General features: G+C 39.7%; 1 protein-coding gene across 2 annotated transcripts in view; it reads left to right on the top strand.

The window, feature by feature from the left end:
• The window catches only part of SNAP25 (synaptosome associated protein 25), an 85,722-nt gene extending 69,217 nt beyond the window's left edge, over positions 1-16,505 (top strand). Inside the window, exons 5-8 of one of the 2 annotated variants that reach the window (XM_012455432.3) lie at positions 1,524-1,641; positions 5,284-5,409; positions 8,240-8,384; positions 15,197-16,505. In XM_012455432.3, coding sequence (XP_012310855.1) covers positions 1,524-1,641; positions 5,284-5,409; positions 8,240-8,384; positions 15,197-15,265 — 458 coding nt within the window. In that variant the 3' untranslated portion in view covers positions 15,266-16,505. Of the gene's footprint in view, positions 1-1,240; positions 1,359-1,523; positions 1,642-5,283; positions 5,410-8,239; positions 8,385-15,196 lie in introns of both variants that reach the window. The other variant, XM_012455433.3, reaches the window with a different exon arrangement.
• The last annotated feature ends 3,050 nt before the right edge of the window (positions 16,506-19,555 follow it).

Below are 19,555 nucleotides of genomic sequence, written 5' to 3'. Positions count from 1 at the left end.
TTTTTCGAAGCACAATTTCCACTGTATAACTTAATGTGAAATTGTGTTTAAGTGATAACGTATGCCCCTAGGCTGGGAATGTACTTATCAGTTGTATTCCAGGCATGCCTTTATTCCAGGAGGCATAGGCATGCATGCATGAAAATACAGATGAAAAGAGGAATGGAACTGTAATTAGGTTTTGTAATTAGCCAAGACATCCATTGCTGCTTTCCTTTAATGGTCTTTTAAAAGCTGTTTTAAAAATCCTTTCCTTGAACTTGTAGTTATCTCAATTTGGTGACACAATTCAAAAAATTAATCAAGTTGGTATATGTAACCCTGGCAACCTAGAAGTATGATTCATTTTTATGACTGTCGATCTATGTCTTAGATACACTAAGGTCAGCTATGTTAGCAGCGGTGACACTGTACTGTCCTATGCTCCAATCCATCACCCTACCTCCAAAGAGACACTCATTCTCCCTGCTTTCTGCCTGGGCTTGGTGTTTGACATGCCTGCCATTATAGACTTGGAAATCAGGGGGCGGAGAAGTGAAATGCCTTCCAAAACATTCATAGCAATTAAGTCAGGATGAGAGAGGAATTGCAATGTTCCAGGACTTACAGTGTTGCTGTGTGGATGTTACTTTTTTTTTTTTAACAGCTTTTATGAATTACATATGCACAATCGAGTGCAGACCACGGGCTACCTCTGGCTGGACAGCCACTGCTAGGAAAAGGAAAGAGGTCCATATCCATTGCTTATGATTGCTGCTGCTGCTGTTGTCTCCAAAGAAGAAAATGGATTCTATTTTCTACCCTTATCTGGTTGAGGATGCTTAAAAACCCAAAGATGGAGATATTTTAAAGTTGCAACAGATACTTTCTCTAGTAGCATTACATTGGAATGCCTAAACCATAAACTAATAACATATTTTTTTTTCTCCTGGGTTTCACTGGTGCCTGAGTAAGTGAATATGCTGTGCTGTTTTCCTGGACACTCAGAATCAAACAGGCCTTCGACCCCATCCCATCGTGTTTGAATTACAAACTATTTTGAGCATCGTTTTTGTTCGTTTCCTTTCACCCGTACCTGTGCAGGGCAGTGGTAGCGGTCTTCAACAATGCATCCTCTTGGACAATGCATTGCGATATCTCTCCTTCTCTTTCAAATTCTGTTTCACACAGTCATTTCTCATGTTCTGTTGGAAACCCCCAAAAAATTCATTCCACACTGTCATCCCTTTGTCCTAACCAGAACAACTCGATCGTGTCGAAGAAGGCATGAACCATATCAACCAAGACATGAAGGAGGCTGAGAAAAATTTAAAAGATTTAGGGAAATGCTGTGGCCTTTTCATATGTCCTTGTAACAAGTAGGTACTGGGTACCAGCTCTAATCTGTGGCGTCCAGTTTTCTTTCTTTTTTTTTTTTTTTTCTTTTTTAATGTCAAAGTGAATGTCTGAAGTTTTGTCTTTTTTTTCTTTGTCCTTTTCCATCTGCTTCATTCTGTGGGGATAAAATACTTGTGTTTAATCAGAACAACTGGAACGCATTGAGGAAGGGATGGACCAAATCAATAAGGACATGAAAGAAGCAGAAAAGAATTTGACGGACCTAGGAAAATTCTGCGGGCTTTGTGTGTGTCCCTGTAACAAGTAGGTGCTGCCTGCCTGCCTGAAGCTTTGGTTTCCCAAGGCCCATCTCCAAGCCTTGACAAGCTCATTCCTGCCAAGCTCATAAGCAGGATGAGCATGTGGCATGCAGAACAGATCAATACCGTCTCCAATGCATTCATCTCATAGCATAGATGATATTAGCAGGAGTTACTGTTGATGCATTAAAAATCAGGCATACTACAGTGAAACCTTCACTGTCAGCAACTTTTATTGATGAACGTTTCAACATTTTCCAGAAAGTGTACCTTGAGACAGAGGCTAGCCTCAAGAAAGAGGCACCCAGGGAACTTCCTTTTCCCCAACCCCAAGGGTCAAAATTGCAGATTTAGAAAAGGCCGCGGGTAAGTTTGGAAGATGAGAAACACGTATATGAGGGTTTGATTTTTTCTGAAATAAAAGAGACAGGTAATTTGGCCCAAGCAAGCATTCTATAAATTAGAGAATACGACAGAGATTCTCCCTTTCTACTGCCCGCCAGTTGCCAAATTTGGTTAATAGATGCTGCTGCTGCACCCAACAGAGGCAAAGAGCTCTTCGGCAAGAAGCGCTCAAGCCTTACCTAAATTGGACCCATCCCTCCCAAATTCTTCTCCTTGGAAGATCTACCAGTACACTGGCTGAAATGTTGAAATGTGTAGATTTTGCATGCACAACATCACAAAACATTCAACTGTTCTCAAGGTTCTGCAACGCTTTTTTGGAATGTAGCAGAAATGTGACATGTGGTTATAAAGGTTTGCAACAGAAGGAACCTAAAACTGAGGGTTCTGGAAGATTATCTCATTTGACTAGTGGTGGAAAAAGAAATGCATGAGTGGACTGTCCAACATGCATTTGGAAAATTAAACTCCTTATCCAGTCTCCCTCACCCCTCCCACTTCCCCCTTTTAAAAGAACCCTTTTTCCTAAAAGCTCTCCTGATCCTAGCTTTTAGAATAGAAATTGACATCATTTTTAGCAGATTATATGACCATTCACATCCTTTAAACTTTGAGGCTGATTTAAAATATCCCACTTCCTGTTTAGGAGGGGGAGGGGCTCATATTGCAAAAAAAATTTAAAGAAGATTTGCTTTTTAAAGAATGATCTACAGTAAAGCCTGATTAACTGGAATCTAGGTAACTGGAAACCTCAGCTGCATGCTCTTTCTCCCTTCCATTTTTAGCAAAAAAGAAAAAATAAAAAAAAATTCATATCATAAATGTAAAGCAGTTTTTCTTTCAGGGCAGTCTAGGTAGTGTGTATTGTCTCACTCAGTCTCCATCCTCCTGCAAATTCCACTTCTATGAGAACCCAACAATAACAGTTGATCTTCACAAGAAAGGCCATCAAGTAATCAATATAAATGATAACCAAGGAAAGATTCAATCTGGTTTTCTACCTTAAGACTCTTAGGCAGGAAAGTGGCTCAGGAGTCTAGAAAAGATATTCACCCATCACCCATGAAAGAAAACTTTCCTCCATGGTCCCACTGTTCACTAAGAAAGTCACATAATTCATCAAAAGAACTCATTGCCAAGCATTCCAGTTAGTCAAGATTTGACTGTATATTCCTTTCCATGGCAACTCGTCCCCAGGTGAGATTTCCATTCATTTCGTGATAAATTCCAACAGATACATTTTCCCCCCTTCATCAACTGTGTGTGAAGAAAGGGTGGAGGCAGGGTCCCCTGGGATGGATTCTAATGTTCTAATGAAATGATGGCTCCTATGAATTCCACATTTGAGTGGTCACTAATTTCCTTAATGCACAAGAGACCCTAAATTAAGCTTCAAAGCTTGACTGAGGTGTTCCCTATTGTGTGTAAATAATGCTTTAAAAACCATGTGTCACAACGCAGTGGCTGGTGGTGCCCTGGACTCTCTGAGGGCTTCGCCCTGTCTCAGCATGTTTCGAGGGACTATGGTAGATGTACGGCAGTGATGTGAGTCTATGTGCAGCATTGTGGGTGCAGTGGTTTGCCTTCTTTCAGAAACGCATACTTCCCACTCCTTTGACTTTGCCAAAGATGGTATAGCAGACATTTGACATAGCAGAAAACATCACAAAGTCCATATATCTTCTTTTAATCTGAGGAGGGAGGAGATGGGGAGTTGGAAAAATTAAAATTTAAAAAGCCAGACTCTAAGCCCTATTAAATTTAGTTTGGGGATCTTGTTTCATTGAATGGGTCCATGGCCCTTTGGTGCAATACATTTTGACTGCACTAAGGCCTGTGGCATTATAGATTTGATTGTGGGAGTTGTTTAAATTCCATCAGTACAGTTCTCCAGTTTGTCTCCAGGGTTGCTTGATCCCCAATCTGCAAGTATTGGAGCCAGTTTTAATAGATGGCTACAGTCCTCTGGTGAAAGAAGAAAAAAAAAATGTTAAATTCTGGTGTCTTAGAATAGAAAAATGTGAAAATGGGACCAAAGAATGTCTCTTGTTTTTGGACTAAAAAGCATGTGGTTTCTACTATGTAAAGAACCTAAAAACATCTTTGATTGCCTTTAATTACAACACCCACCAAGATAAGCTGCACATGTTTCTATTGGGCACAATAGGTATGCCTGGATTTTAAGTTTTTCTCCAAGGCAGCTCAGTGAATACAGCCCAAGGAGACCATACCAGCATTAAACCACTCTCCTTTATTACAACCCCAGGATAGTTTAAAGTAGGAGTTTGTAAGCACTCTCCACCCTGCCCCTCAGCCCAACAAAGAAGCTACTGAACCTGCGTTTCAAATCCTCATGAAGGCTATTACTGTCCTGCTAGTGCCTTTTTCGAGAATGGTCAACTTCTGGAGTAGTTTGGCTTAAATGAGAATGCTTCACTTTCTACTCATGCCTGTAGCTGGTGCATGAAGAAGACATAGAGGGGTTTCCCTTTTTGGTGCTAGATGGCTTGTTCTCTCTTCTATTTTCCTGCATTCATTTCACTATGCTTCTTTTACTTTTTGTCTCTGTGGACAAAGGTTTGTACATCAACTCTGGATGTATGGTGACTGTTTGGAAGTACCGATATATTATCTAATTCAAATCACTCTAGAGGCAATGCAAAGACCATCACCCTTGGCCAACCACCAATCCTTTATGTCCTTCATGGAGATTTGGAAATGTTAGTTCCACATGTTTAGGGAAAAAGTAATATTCCACAGGGATCTTTGCATGCTGGTGTGTAAAAACTTGGTTGAGGAAGTTTTCTTGTTGACAGTGTGTTGCTGTGGTGTGGTGTGCACACTCTACTTGGCAGTCTTGTTTTGTGTCTGTCTGCCAGTATGTTTTTCTGTGTGTTTTGTGTCTCCAAATATAACCACATCACTAAAATAGAACTAAATGTCCTCCAGCTACCTTAATCCTTGTCTGAAATCCGAACTAAACCACAAAACAAAACAAGAACAACCTTGTGGGCAAAGATTGAAGTCCACTACAGTGGACTCCATTGGAAGTGAAATGTTGAGTAGCTGAGGCATGGTGGTGGCCAACTGTTTGGGTCTGGATTATGATATATCGGTATTCTCTAATGCCTCAACTTAAAACTCTTTCGCTTGGTTCGATTCTTCGCTTGAGGAAGTGACAATTGTTGAGAGCTTGCTACTCCACCCCTGTGCCTTGTCACTCACCCTCTCTTTTACATAGGCTTAAATCAAGTGATGCTTACAAAAAAGCCTGGGGCAATAATCAGGACGGAGTGGTGGCCAGCCAGCCTGCTCGTGTAGTGGACGAACGGGAGCAGATGGCCATCAGTGGCGGCTTCATCCGCAGGTGAGCCTCATAGCATGCACTGTAGCGGTTCTCTATTGTCACGTACAAACAACTCTAAAACTGAATGGTTTTCTAGAAAACAACCATTTTATTGCTCATGAATCTACCTATTGGCTGAGCGTTCTTTCCTAAGCCTTTCCTGGCCCTTGTCTGGGGTGGGGTGATCCAAGATGGCCCCATTCACTTGTCTGGTGGTTGGTTGGGGCTGTTGGTGGGGCACCTCTGTTCTCCTCTATGTGGCCTCTTCAGCAAAAGAGCCTACGTTCCTTACATGGCGGTAGCAGCATTCCAAGGGGGCAAGCCTCAGTGCACAGCACTTATCAAACCTTTGCTTGTATTCACTGAAGGTTCATTAGACAAAGCAAGTCACATGACCATATCCAGCCTCAATGTGGCAGTAGACAGGCATCTCATTCCACGAATTTAATTGAATAGAGCTTATAAAAGAAACTACTTACAGAGGGATGGGCAGGGCTAATAACAAGGAATGGTGAAGCACTTCTGAGCTACCAATAGCAGGAAGCTGTTACCACCATAGTCCTGGGGGACAGGAGAAGGAACGATTATTGGAACCCAACATAGTTATGATTGTGGGGAAGGAACTATCAGTAGAAAAATACAGCCACTACCAAAGCTAGCAGGAAGTGAAAGAGGGAGATAAAAGTCCTACTCCTCACTCCTCTTGGCCTCCAGTTTCTCATTGGCCATTAGCCAAAGCCTATTAAAAGCCAGAGGGTAAGAGAAGCTGGATGATACAGTCATGAGGTTAGCCTCTGAGGGCACGGAGCAAAGAAGGTCCAAGAATGGATTTGGAGTGAAAATAGAGAATAATGAGCTTTTTATTAATGATTTATTTTGAAACCTAGAATCAAAAGCCAACTTAAATATCTATTTAAAAATCTCGGCCAGACATGGTGGCTCACGCCTCTAATCCCAGCATTTTGGGAGGCCGAGGCAGGCAGATCCCGAGATCAAGAGATCGAGACCATCGAGGCCAACATGGAGAAACCTCATCTCTACTAAAATTACAAAAATTAGCTGGGCATGGTGCGAGTGCCTGTAGTCCCAGCTACTCGGGAGGCTGAGGCAGGAGAATAGCTTGAACCCGGGAGGTGGAGGTTGCAGTGAGCCGAGATCGCACCACTGCACTCCAGCCTGGTGACAGAGTAAGACTCTGTCTCAAAATAAATGAATCAATTAATAAATATGTATTTTTTTAAATCTCAAATTATGACTCAGGGACATTTTCTTTAAAAAAAAAAAAAAAAAAAAAAACTCAAGTTATACACATCAGCCAATTCAGAACTCAGCTCTCCCTTTGCTCCCAGGGAAAGTAGACCAAGGATTCTCAAACCTGACTGCACGTTAGAATCACCAGGGGGGATTTTTTTTTCTTTTAATTGAAAACCAATTGAACCAGAATCTCTTGAAGTCAGACACAGGCACCTGTGGCCCATTAAAGCTCCTCAGGTGATTCTGATATGCACTCAGGTCCAAGCACCATCGAACTAGAAGTATGTCTTAGCTGTTGATGATCATTTAAACAAACTTCTTCCCTACAGGAAAAAAGCTAGAAAGTTCTCCTTTAAGTTTTTAAGTTTTCTCTGGCCTGGGCTGTTTTTAAAACCGTAATGAGCCAGTCTAGATTGGGAGTTACCATGGGGGAAGGATTTTAACCTTTTTGAACATTTTTTAGCTCAATACCATATATACTGGGGAAATTCTGGAATAAGTACCTTTTGTTTGTTTGTTTGTTTGTTTGTTTGTTTGTTTGTTTGTTTGTTTGTGACAGAGTCTCGCTCTATCGCCAGGCTGGAGTGCAGTGGCGCGATCCCGGCTCACTGCAACCTCCACCTCCCGGGTTCAAGCGATTCTCCTGCCTCAGCCTCCTGAGTAGCTGGGACTACAGGCACTTGCACCATGCCCAGCTAATTTTTGTAATTTTAGTAGAGACGGGGTTTCACCATGTTGGCCAGAATGGTCTCGATCTCTTGACCTCGTGATCCGCCCACCTCGGCCTCCCAAAGGGCTGGGATTACAGGTGTGAGCCACTGCGCTGGGCCGAATAAGTACCTTTTTAACTTTCAAGTCGGACTGTGAAAAAATGTAATGTGTTTTTGTGAGCCAGCTCCTTCATCCCATTCCCACTCCACTCAACCTGAAACAATACTCTTTTGTCACGACTTTTTACGCTGAAATCACCTATTCACCATGCCACTAAAAACCCATGGTATTAACATATGAGCAAATAAAAATCATCTTGAACAAGTAGCTCTCCTTAGAGTTCATGGGAGCAAGCAGGGTTAAGGGGCAGACTGTAATTATCATGACTCTTCCCATTGGTGTCAATCCCAAATAGAAAAGAGATGAGCATAGAGACTCTGACTTAGCACCATAAGTTTTTCATTGTATTCTTAATTTGAGTCTTAGAAATTTTGGTTGGTATTTCAGAAAGAAGAATACCATTTCTGTCTAATTCCATCTTCGTGCTCTGACCTAAAGTTCTTTCAAGTAGAATGTTTTCATCCTTAAACAATAAAAATTGGAAGAAACACATGAAGGGGAAACGACATAATGGCAGGAGTGAGAAAAGTAGATAAATTAATCCATTTAATATTCTTTAAGAATAGAAATTCAGGGGATCAAAATGCAATTGTAAACATTATTTTTTAAATGTACAAAAGCTAAAACGTGTTTTTGTACTGGATGGAGATTAAACATAGATAAAGTTGATGCCCAGAGGACTACAGATTTCCCCTATGCTTTGGGTCCTTGGTGTTCAATATGTTTTCCAACCTCTATCTTCTAAAACTTGCTCTTTGGATCCCAGGGTAACAAATGATGCCCGAGAAAATGAAATGGATGAAAACCTGGAGCAGGTGAGCGGCATCATCGGGAACCTCCGTCATATGGCCCTGGATATGGGCAATGAGATCGATACACAGAATCGCCAGATCGACAGGATCATGGAGAAGGTGAGCACATGGCAGTCAGCAAGTCGCTACTGCGAATCACTTCTGAAATGACCATCAGGAAGTGTGAAGGGCATAACAAGATCCTCAAAACACAGCCTTGAATTCAGGCGCACTGATAGCTGGAAATTGTTCTTCATTTTCCAAAAGAAAAATTTGGGATTCAGCAACAGAATTGAAGTAAAAATAAGAGATAGAATTTAATCCATCAGATATTCTCAAAGGCTCCTGTTGGCCAAGCATTGTGCTAGGCACTGTGGGCCCCATACACATGAGAAAGACATAATCCCTACTGCCAAGAAATTCACAGCCTATGGGAGGCAACGAGCCTCCAGATGAATTTTCTATCACTCAAAATATAATTCACTAAGAGATCCACAGGTAAAATGCTAAACAGGATTAGATAAGGAAAGATCTCAAGAGGCAAATGTCGGGAAAATCTCAGAATAAGTTGACTTTGAATTGAGTCTTGAAGTATGGTTAGTATTAATAGTTTGTCAAGCGGAGGTGGTAAAGAGACAGAATCAGAAAATGTGGGAAGGCATGGTCAGTTTAGCCAGGACATGATTATGATCTTTGTTTTTATAAGTGTCAAAGCTTTAACGATAATTTAAAAATATCCAGGTTTCGTTTCCAGTTTAACAGTTCACATACCCAGATCTCAAAATAGGGAATTTTATATGATAAAATCGAGTTTACACAATGACACCAGACTTGGCTCTAAGATCTGCAGTGTCAATGTGGGCCATAAGAACGACTAGAGGGAGTAGACTGAAAAGGGGTGGATTTGGGGGCTTAGAATTAGAAAAGATTAGAAAGAAACACTGGAAAGTTCCTATAAAGAGACCTAGGGCACCAAAACCTGAGATTCTACAACACAGAAATCTGACATAATTTATATTTCCTTGTTTCATACCCTTTCCTCAAGCAGTGGAGTCTTGAATATTGATTAGAAACTCTTATGTCCAAATGCTAAAAAGAAATAGAGACATTATAGATTTAATGATAATTGCACATCTACAGTCTACTCAATGTGGGTAACTTACGTTGTGTGTTTATTTTCTGGGAGATGTTGAAGTTCTTTGTCTGATATCCTGAATCTCCTTTTAATAATTCATTCCATTTTGGTAAGCAGAGAAAGATACTTTTTTTTTTTTTTTTTTTTTTTTTGAGACGGAGTTTCGCTCTTGATACCCAGGCTGGAGCGCAATGGCGCGATCTCGGCTCACCGCAATCTCCGCCTCCTGGGTTCAGGCAATTCTCCTGCCTCAGCCTCCTGAGTAGCTGGGATTACAGGCACGCGCCACCGTGCCCAGCTAATTTTTTGTATTAGTAGAGACGGGGTTTCACCATGTTGACCAGGATGGTCTCGATCTCTTGACCTCGTGATCCACCCGCCTCGGCCTCCCAAAGTGCTGGGATTACAGGCTTGAGCCACCGCGCCTGGCGAGAAAGATACTTTTAAGATTTCCAGAACCATAAGTCTAAATAGTAGTTTCTTGGTATCCAGGCAGCCTCCAATGACTTGAAAAAGGCATAAGTAGCATCAAGGGAACACTTCGCCCTGTTGTGTTGTACTTACTCCACGTTAAAAATATCTGATTGTATATTTTGCCTGATCAATATGAGCGCAAACTTTAGTGTTCATTTGCAAAATATTTGTGTTTCGCTTACTTTTGCAAGCAATGGCATGCTTATCATTAAGAAGGCTTTCATATGATAAAGCTTTTAAAGCTGTGTAAATCAATAGATATTAGAATAATATTGAGAGTTTCAGAACTCACTAGAGTCAACACACACCGACCTAACCCATTACGGCTCAAAATAATGAACTAAGAAATCATTGCTGAGCTACCTTCCAACAGAGAAATGATTTGAAAAACACAGGAAGTATTCGTTTTATATTAATGGACCCACTTTACTTGCAGATGCAGCTAGATAATGCATCAAAGCAAATTAGGCTTCCGGAAGGAGAGTCTTTACTAATAGAAAGGTCAAACTCTTATTGACAGAGTTGAACTTTAAGCAAGAAAATGTGTTTCTGGAAAGGCAAGTGGCATCTTGATTCTGCCACTTTGTATTTCTAGTTCTCATCTTTAGGGAGAAGGTTTTCTTCTAAGCCCAGTGTACTGTAAGGACAGAGACATATGCAGCTACAAGGTTTAATCAGAAGCCAGGCAGGTGGATAGGTAATAACTGTTTCAATTTGTATCATTCCTTGAGTACTGAACCATTTAAGAACTGGGAAAGGGGTCTAATTGCCTTTGAATAATTAGTTTCCAGTCAACACTTAAAAAAAAACTCTTTTTTTCAGAATTAAAATCCACACGTGATTTAAATAGAGCGCATTTCAACTCAGCATTGCCCCAAATGATCATGTCGCATGAACTGCATGATTATTAATAGATTTCCACCTTTTCATTGAAGTTCTCATTTCTGATAACAGGAAACAGTATGCAGAAGTCTCATGCATATCTAAGATATAATTACAATCACACTGCAGGGGTAAGGAGAGTCATGTGACGTTTCTCTCATAGTCTCTCATGACCCCAACAGCAACTTTCACCCAGTTCTATCAGTCATGATCTTTTCTCATCACTTAGATCAATAGTGAAGTTTTAGGAGTCCTTAACAATGAGATTTTCAATACATCCCCATGGACTGTCAAGAAATTACTTTATTTAAAAATGTTGTTTTCTGCTTAAGGGTGTTTATGTATATAAATACCTAACCATATATATATGTAAAAATAAACAACCCCATATAGATATACATAGATATACCTTTTGAGGTTAAAAACATAATTTTTTCAGAAAACTTACTCAATTGGAAGCAAGCCTTATCAGAGGGTTTATGAGAACTATTGCTAAGGAAATACCTTAGCAATGTTCAAACTTTAAAGTTACCATTGGTAAGTTAGGCATTGAATCCCAGCTACTCCAGAGGCTGAGGTGGGAGGATCCCTTGCCCAGGAGTTTCAGGCTGCAGTGAGCTATGGTCATAAAGTTGTCAGTGGTAGATGACAGCCACACGTTGGAATACAGTGAGGCTGATGCTTTAGCAGTCCTCACGTTCTTCTATAAGTGAGAAAACACAGCATTTGAAAGCTAAAATTTTGAGTTCTAATAGGGTTTTGCCAATCACCAGCTCTGTGACCTGGTTACTTCACCTGAAGGATAGTAAGAGAACCATTCAAATCCAGGATCAGAACAGGCTGGAAGTCTGAACTGGGTTCTAAAAGTTACCTGCCATGCTCTGAAATTGAAGAGATTCCCAGAGTGTTCAGAAGATGGGCTGAACAGCTCCTTCTAACCTTTTACTGAAGGCCAGGTTGTCATCCTGGCCTTCTCACAAGGACAAACATGTAACATATGTTAGGCATGCCAGCAAATTTAGAATTTTCTAAATATAAATATAAAAACTGGAATGAGACAGATGTCATAAATCAAATCCTACAGCATATAAGTAGGGTGATCATAGGGGCATTCTTCAAATACCAGGAAGACATCTAAAAGGAGATTCCAGACTTTTGTCTAAAAGGAACTAATTCTTTTATATAATAAAGATGCAGTACTTTCTGTGTCAGATACTACATGGGGTGGAATTTTCATATGCTTCAGAAGTAAGTTAGGTGGAAATCACAGATGCTGATTGAACATAAGTCGGTTTCAGCTCCTCCCAAATCCTTTGAGGATATACAGAGTAACCTCGCACTTTACTTCAAATATCCCCATGTGAAGGCTCCTCAGTGCATTCTTGTACAGGAGATCCTAGAATGTTTGCCCTCAGAAATGCTATTATTTTTAAATGAATTATTGTTCTTATTCGAGCTTTTCTCAGAGTTCAGTCTGGCAACATAATATTGAATCTACAGGAACATTTCATATTGCTTTGATCCTGTAATTTTCCATTGCACTGAAGTGTCATTATTTCTGATACCATTTGTAGCTAGAAATGGAGGGTTTAAGAACCAGGTAAAATTGGAGAGATTATCCATTTTCCAGCTGAGAAAGCCAAGGTCAAAAATACGAGTCTGTAGTTCAAAACAACGAAAATAAATGCCTTATCTTACTATGTAAATCCTGATTTTAAAAGTCAAGTCTCAATTATCCAAACAGATGGCAGAGGACTATTGCCAGGTAATTGAAAGCTATGATTAATCTAGAAATGTTTATTTTAACTTTGCAAATATCTATTTGAATATGGATAATTCTAATATCCTGGGAATTCACAATGTGAACTGAATACAGAAGACTCAGTTCAGTAGAAATTGGGAAGTACAACAATAGGTGCAGAGCTGGTAATCATTGAGTGATACTGGTTGACAGAAAAACAGTTTGGATTCCCCACACTGCCTCGCAGCCTCCTCCTCTACTTCCCAGGCTATAGAAGGATAGACAGCATTACCAGTCAGGGGAGGACGAAACAATGGCCTCAACAGAATCGTCTTCACCTCTGCTTGCTGATGCATTTTTGTCAGTGGCAATGCGAATCATTCATTTCCTGGAGTTTGAAGATTTATCTTGGTAGCAGCCCTAGGTTTCATGTTGCATATACAGCAAACATAACCCAAGCAGTAAAGAGATCAACCGAGAGACTAAAGCAAGCCAGATATAAAGCCATGGTAAAATGTGCACCTGTTAAAGACAAGACAGTTACTAAACTCGTAGATACGAGTCTTCACATTACAAGATGAATCATTGGTCTGAAATCTTCAGTACACGTTAAAAACTAATAAGCATCCTAGAAGCAAGCCAAGTTTCACACAGTAACAATAATTGCAAGATAAACTAACGAGCCCTTCATTTTTGCAAAACGTTATTCCAAGCACATTATGTGTATAAACTCATTTGATCTCAGTAAATGATGAATAGTGTGGACTCTGACTCCAGGTTGCTAGCATTCAGACTCTGATTTCTTCATTTATTAGTACTAAGACTTCAGACAAATTGCTCAGATACTTTCTGCCTGCTTGTCTAATTTTAAAAAGGGAGCTAATAATAGTACACATTTTCTAGTTGATATTGTTAATCTTGATGTTGTCAAAGTTTAATGAGTGGAGCATAGTATGAACAACATAGGGTTTGGGGTGTCAACCCCTATGTAGCTAAGAATTTAATTACTAATACCCTACTGTTGACTAGAAGCCTTAATGACATAAAAAGTCCATTAGCATATATGTTTTATGTATTATTTACTGTATTCTTACAATACAGTAAGCTAGAGAAAAGAAAATGTGATTAAGGAAAATCATAAGGAAGAGAAAATACATTTATAATACTCTATTGTATTTATTGATATCATCAGTTTATATCATTTGTTTACAAGATGAATCATCAGTCTGAAATCTTCAGTACACATTAAGCAATTCAAATTGTTTTTGACATGTCCTGACTTTTTTTTGCTTCTTGGGAGCACTGCTAGCATCATTAGTGGCACTTTGTATGAGTGCCATGATGTTATTCAAGGTTCACACTATTGCACTAAACACAATTTTTAAAAAATGTGAAAACTGCAAAAGATCACTTTTTATTGCACTATGCAATTTGCTGGAGAGATGAGGATGATTAGCATCACAGAGCGTTTGAAGTGGACACTCACAACCTTTGAGTTCACTGTAATAACAGGAGGTAGCTATGAAATTATTAGAGTAGTACAGTATGGACTGCAGTTAACTTTATACAATTATGATTTAATACTGCATCTTTACATTTCTCTTAAGTGCAAATAGTGCCATGCATGGTCTATGTTTGTTTAAGTCTTATAAATTTTAACTTTTCATAATAGATTTGTATGTATTTTATGGTAGTAAATAATAGAATAGACTAGTATCTACATATATTTTATGCATTCATGACACGCCTAATTTTTTCTTAATTTTCTTAATATTTCTAGTTACACATTCATCTGGAAGTTTGTCTTACTTGTCACAAATCTCCAAAGTATTTTCCAATAAATTTATTGAAAAAAATCCCAGTCAGGCACAATGGCTCACGCCTGTAATCTCAGCATTTTGAGAGGCTGAGGAGGAAGAATTGCTTGAGCCCAGGAGTTTGAGACCAACATGGGCAACGTAGTGAGACCTCATCTATACAACAAATGGAAAAGTTAGCCAAGCATAGTGGCACATGCCTGTGGTCTTAGCTATTCAGGAGATTGAGACAGGAGGGTTACTTGAGCCCAGGCAATCAAGGCTGCAGTGAGCCATGATTACAGCACTGCTCTCCAGCCTGGGCATCAGAGCAAGACTCTGTCACAAGAAAGAAAGAAGGAAAGAAGAAAGAAAAGGAAAAGAAAAGAGAAATCCACATAAAAGTGGATTCACACAGTTCAAATCCATGATGTCCAAGGGTCCACTGTACATGCTCATGCTCACTAGCAATATTTTTTATTATTCTCAGGTAGGAGACAAGAAAGCTGAAGATCCAAGATGTAATTTGTTCAAATTGACACTGCTAATAAGTTAGCCATGGTTTGAAGCTTACTGTAAAAGAAGTGTAATTCAACTTAGTCCAACAGATGTGAATGTCTACCATAGATGTCACTGAGTGTCATTCCAGGATAGAAAGATAAATCATATATAAACCTATGTTCTCTGGTAGGGAAAATTATTAAAAATGAAAATTAATCTTCTACGGTCATGTTCAAGTACAGCCATAGCCATCGTTCTGGGAAGACAAAAGAAAGAATGGCCCATGCTGACCAAGGAGGTCTTTAGTGGTTTCACCCAAGAGGAAGCATTGAAGCTGGACCCAGAAGGGTGAATGGATTTGTAAGCGGTAACCTGAGTTCTGTTTCTTTTCCTCCTTTTCTAGGCCGATTCCAACAAAACCAGAATTGATGAGGCCAACCAACGTGCAACAAAGATGCTGGGAAGTGGTTAAATGTGCCCACCTGTGTTCTCTTCCAAATGCTGTCGGGCAAGATAGCTCCTTCATGCTTTTCTCATGGTGTTACCTAGTAGGTCTGCACACATAACACACATCAGTCCACCCCCATTGTGAATGTTGTCCTGTGCCATCTGTCAGCTTCCCAACAATACTTTGTGTCTTTTGTTCTCTCTGGGTCTCTTTCTTTCCAAAGGTTGTATATAGTGGTCATTGGGTGGCTCGAACTCCTTTCATAAGATGTCTTGAATTTCATTTTTCCTTTTTTCTCCTCAGTGGCATTTGCTGAATAACAACAATTTAGGAATGCTCAATGTGCTGTTGATTCTTTCAATACACAGTATTGTTCTTGTAAAACTGTGACATTCCACAGAGCTACTGCCACGGTCCTTTCTTTGGGTGTCAGGCTCTGAATCTCTCAAAATGTGCTGTCTTTGGTTCCTCATGGCTGTTATCTGTCTTTATGATTTCATGATTAGACAATGTGGAATTACATAACAGGCATTGCACTAAAAGTGATGTGATTTATGCATTTATGCATGAGAACTAAATAGATTTTTAGATTCCTACTTAAACAAAAACTTTCCATGACAGTAGCATACTGATGAGACAACACACACACACACGTCAGACAACAGCAGCAACAACAACAGAACAACAAAGCATGCTCAGTATTGAGACACTGTCAAGATTAAGTTATACCAGCAAAAGTGCAGTAGTGTCACTTTTTTTCCTGTCAATATATAGAGACTTCTAAATCATAATCATCCTTTTTTTAAAAAAAAGAATTTTAAAAAAGTTGGATTTGACACACTCACCATTTAATCATTTCCAGCAAAATATATGTTTGGCTGAAATTATGTCACATGGATGTAATATAGGGTTTGTTTGCTGCTTTTGATGGCTACATTTTGGAGAAAGCAATCTTGCCGTGAAACAGTGTGGATGTAAATTTTATAAGGCTGACTCTTACTAACCACCATTTCCCCTGTGGTTTGTTATCAGTACAATTCTTTGTTGCTTAATCTAGAGCTATGCACACCAAATTGCTGAGATGTTTAGTAGCTGATAAAGAAACCTTTTAAAAAATAATATAAATGAATGAAATATAGATAAACTGTGAGATAAATATCATTATAGCATGTAATATTAAATTCCTCCTGTCTCCTCTGTCAGTTTGTGAAGTGATTGACATTTTGTAGCTAGTTTAAAATTATTAAAAATTATAGACCCCAGATGATCTGCTTTAATTTCTTCATGGACCCGTCTGATTTTTGCACTCACACAAGAAGAGGAAGCCTGGCTACCCTATCCCAGCTACTAAAAGTCAGTTCTGTGCGCCGAGGACAGTGTAGGGGAAAACAGAAGGTTTAAGCATGATTCCAGTGGCAGCTGACAACTTGGCTTGATTCTCATAACCTGTTCTAGAATTACCTCGTGAATTCAGTGTTGGCTAAGGGAGAAAATGTAGTTATCCAGAAGATGTAGAAAAAAAATTCATAGGAAAAAAATCTGTGATATCCAGGCATGGCCCTACATAGATTCAGGTGTATTTGGTGTCTGTCAACTCCAGTATTCTTTCCTTTTTACAGAATCTCCACCATCTAAAATTGAGAGCTTCACTATCACACCACCACTGACTCCATGTTTTTTTAAACAGCTTTACTGACTCACTGTAAAACTCACCCATTTAAATATATAATTAAATTTTGTTGTATATTCACAGAGGTGTGCAATCTAATTTTAGAACATCTTTATCACTGCCACCAAAATACCCCATACCTATTAGCAGTCACTCCCGTCTCACTGCTCCCAGCCCTAGGAAACTACTGGTTTACTAGCTATCTCTATAGATTCACCCATACATTTCATATAAATGGCATCATACAATGTGTGGTCTTCAGGGACTGATTTCTTTCACTTAGTATGTTTCCAAGGTTCCTCCATGTCATATCAGGATCAGTACTTTATTCTTTTTTATGGCCAAATAATATTCCATTGTATGCATAGATCCCATTTTGTTTATCCATTCATCAGGTTGTGAATATTTGCATTGTTTCTGCTTTTTGACTATTATGAATAATGCTGCTATGAACATTCATGTAAAAGTTTTTGTGTAGACGTAAGATTTTTATTCTCTTTCCCCATGGTTTTACCAATATCATTGCCTGCCCCATCACAACCACCACTAATACCTCTACCACCGTCACCTCCACCATCACTACCCCTACTCCTACTAACACCACCACTGCCTCAATTACCACCACCTTACATTTTCCACTGGCTCTACCACCTCCATATCATCTTAACCAGCATTCCCATCACCTCTACCCTTATTACCACTGCCGTTACAATCACCATCATCACCTCCATCACCACCGTCGCTGCCACTGCCACCATCACCACCACCACCTGTACTACCACCATCTCCTCTGCCAGCATCATCATCATCACTTCCGTTGCCTCTGCCACCTCCTCCATCTCTCCCTACATCCCCATAGTAGCGATGCAGATACATTCATCCTGGTTGCCTTCGTCGGCTGTCAGATAATTTTATCCACAAAAGCATCTCTGAAGGTTTGCTGAGAGCAATTAAAGAACAAGAACAATGATGACAGTAAACGTGTGCAGTTCTTTAACCTTTTCCCAAGCCTGAGAACGAGCTCTATAAGTAGCCAGAGGCTCCTAGAAGTTATTCTAAGGACCAATAGTAATAACAAACTATTCCTTAAAATTAAAGGAGTAGAAAGGATGCTAGAAGATGGGAAAAGTGAATACATTTACCGCCTATGTCAAAGCTGCCAAGGGGTCAAATATGGGCCACATTTGAAAATTCTGTTCCAAACTCCATCTGTTCTTAGCCAGATGAGTGAGTGTGTTTCCACATCATTTGAGTAATTAAAACCTCTCACTGGATACATGAAGAGTAAGATACAGGCATTTTGCTTTAAGGCCTGTCACATGATCCTTTCTGAAGCATATTTCTTTTGATGATTGAGTTTATCCAGCCACGGCTTTTATGCAGTCATCTCTTTTAGGCTAAAGGGACACATATGCCCCAGGGATGAATCAGCTCTGGGTAATGCGCCAACTCAGAAAGTACATTCGAAATGAAGTGATTAGGGCAACGTGGGACACTGTGAAAGCTCAATCTTCTACCTCCCTCGTACATGGCACTGACAGAGGACCCTTCTACAAAAGACCAGAAGGTGAAGGGTGGCCCCAGATTCCAGCAACAGAGTCCTTTTTCTCTTGTCAGACTCTCATTTCTATTTTTACCTTTCTTCCACATCCTCCTCCAGCCTCTGCTTTCACCAACTTTCCCCAATCTCTGTGTCACTAATTCACTAATAAATTGATGATTGCACTGAAAATGAAGAGAAAGGAAAGAAAATCCATATTTTGTGATCATCTATCTAGTACATACCAGGTACTGTCCTAAGTGCTTCATTTATGTTGACTCATTAAACTCTTCTAAAAAAAAAATCAGCAGTTTGGCAAAACCGGCATTATTAGCCCCATTTGGCAGATGAAGAAATTAGTAGTTTATTTGAACAAGCTCTCTCAGCTAATAAGTGATGTGGGTGTGATTTAAACCAGATGTGTGTAACTTTGAAGTTACAGAGTTATAGAGAAGTTATAAATGGAAGATACATTTCAGGAATGCACCTCTGTCAGTTCAGCCAGCCAAGAAACTCCTGGAGACATTTGGTTCCACAAGGAGAAGCAAAGAAAGATGAACTAGATGTCATAGCAGAAGGTCCTGGTGAACCTACCTTTCATTCACTCATTCATTCAAGAAATAGTTATTGAACTTCCATTATATATCAGGCCCTCTTCTGAGTATTGGGAAAACAGCAGTAGGAGAAACAAAAAGCAAACAGACAAAGCAGGGAAAATTCCTTGCATTAACTGAACTTACACTCAAGCTAGGGGAGAGAGAATGACAATATATAAAGTACGTGGAATGGTAAATGTAGAGAAATGCAGCACGATGAAGTGGGTACAGAGCATAAGAGATAGGAGAGAGTGTGTATCTTAGTCCACTTGTGCTGCTATAACCAAATACTGGGTATTTCATAAATACTGGGTAATTCATAAATAAAAGAAATTTATTTCTCGCAGTTCTAAAGACTGGGAAGTCCAAGATCAAGGTACTAGCAAGTTTGGTGTCTGGTAAGGTCTGCCCTTGCGATGACACAGCTTCAAGACCATTCTATTTATGGGGTTTATTGTCTTGAGTTTATGATCCTATCTCCAAAAAGAAATCAGAAAAATTTGGCCCAC

Source organism: Aotus nancymaae, unplaced genomic scaffold, assembly GCF_030222135.1.
Source record: "Aotus nancymaae isolate 86718 unplaced genomic scaffold, 86718_ANA_hifiasm-v0.15.2.pri h1tg000029l, whole genome shotgun sequence".
NCBI classification, from domain to species: Eukaryota; Metazoa; Chordata; class Mammalia; order Primates; family Aotidae; genus Aotus; species Aotus nancymaae.
The sequence above is the reverse complement of the archived record's forward strand: the minus strand, read 5'-3'. Positions and strand labels throughout refer to the sequence as shown.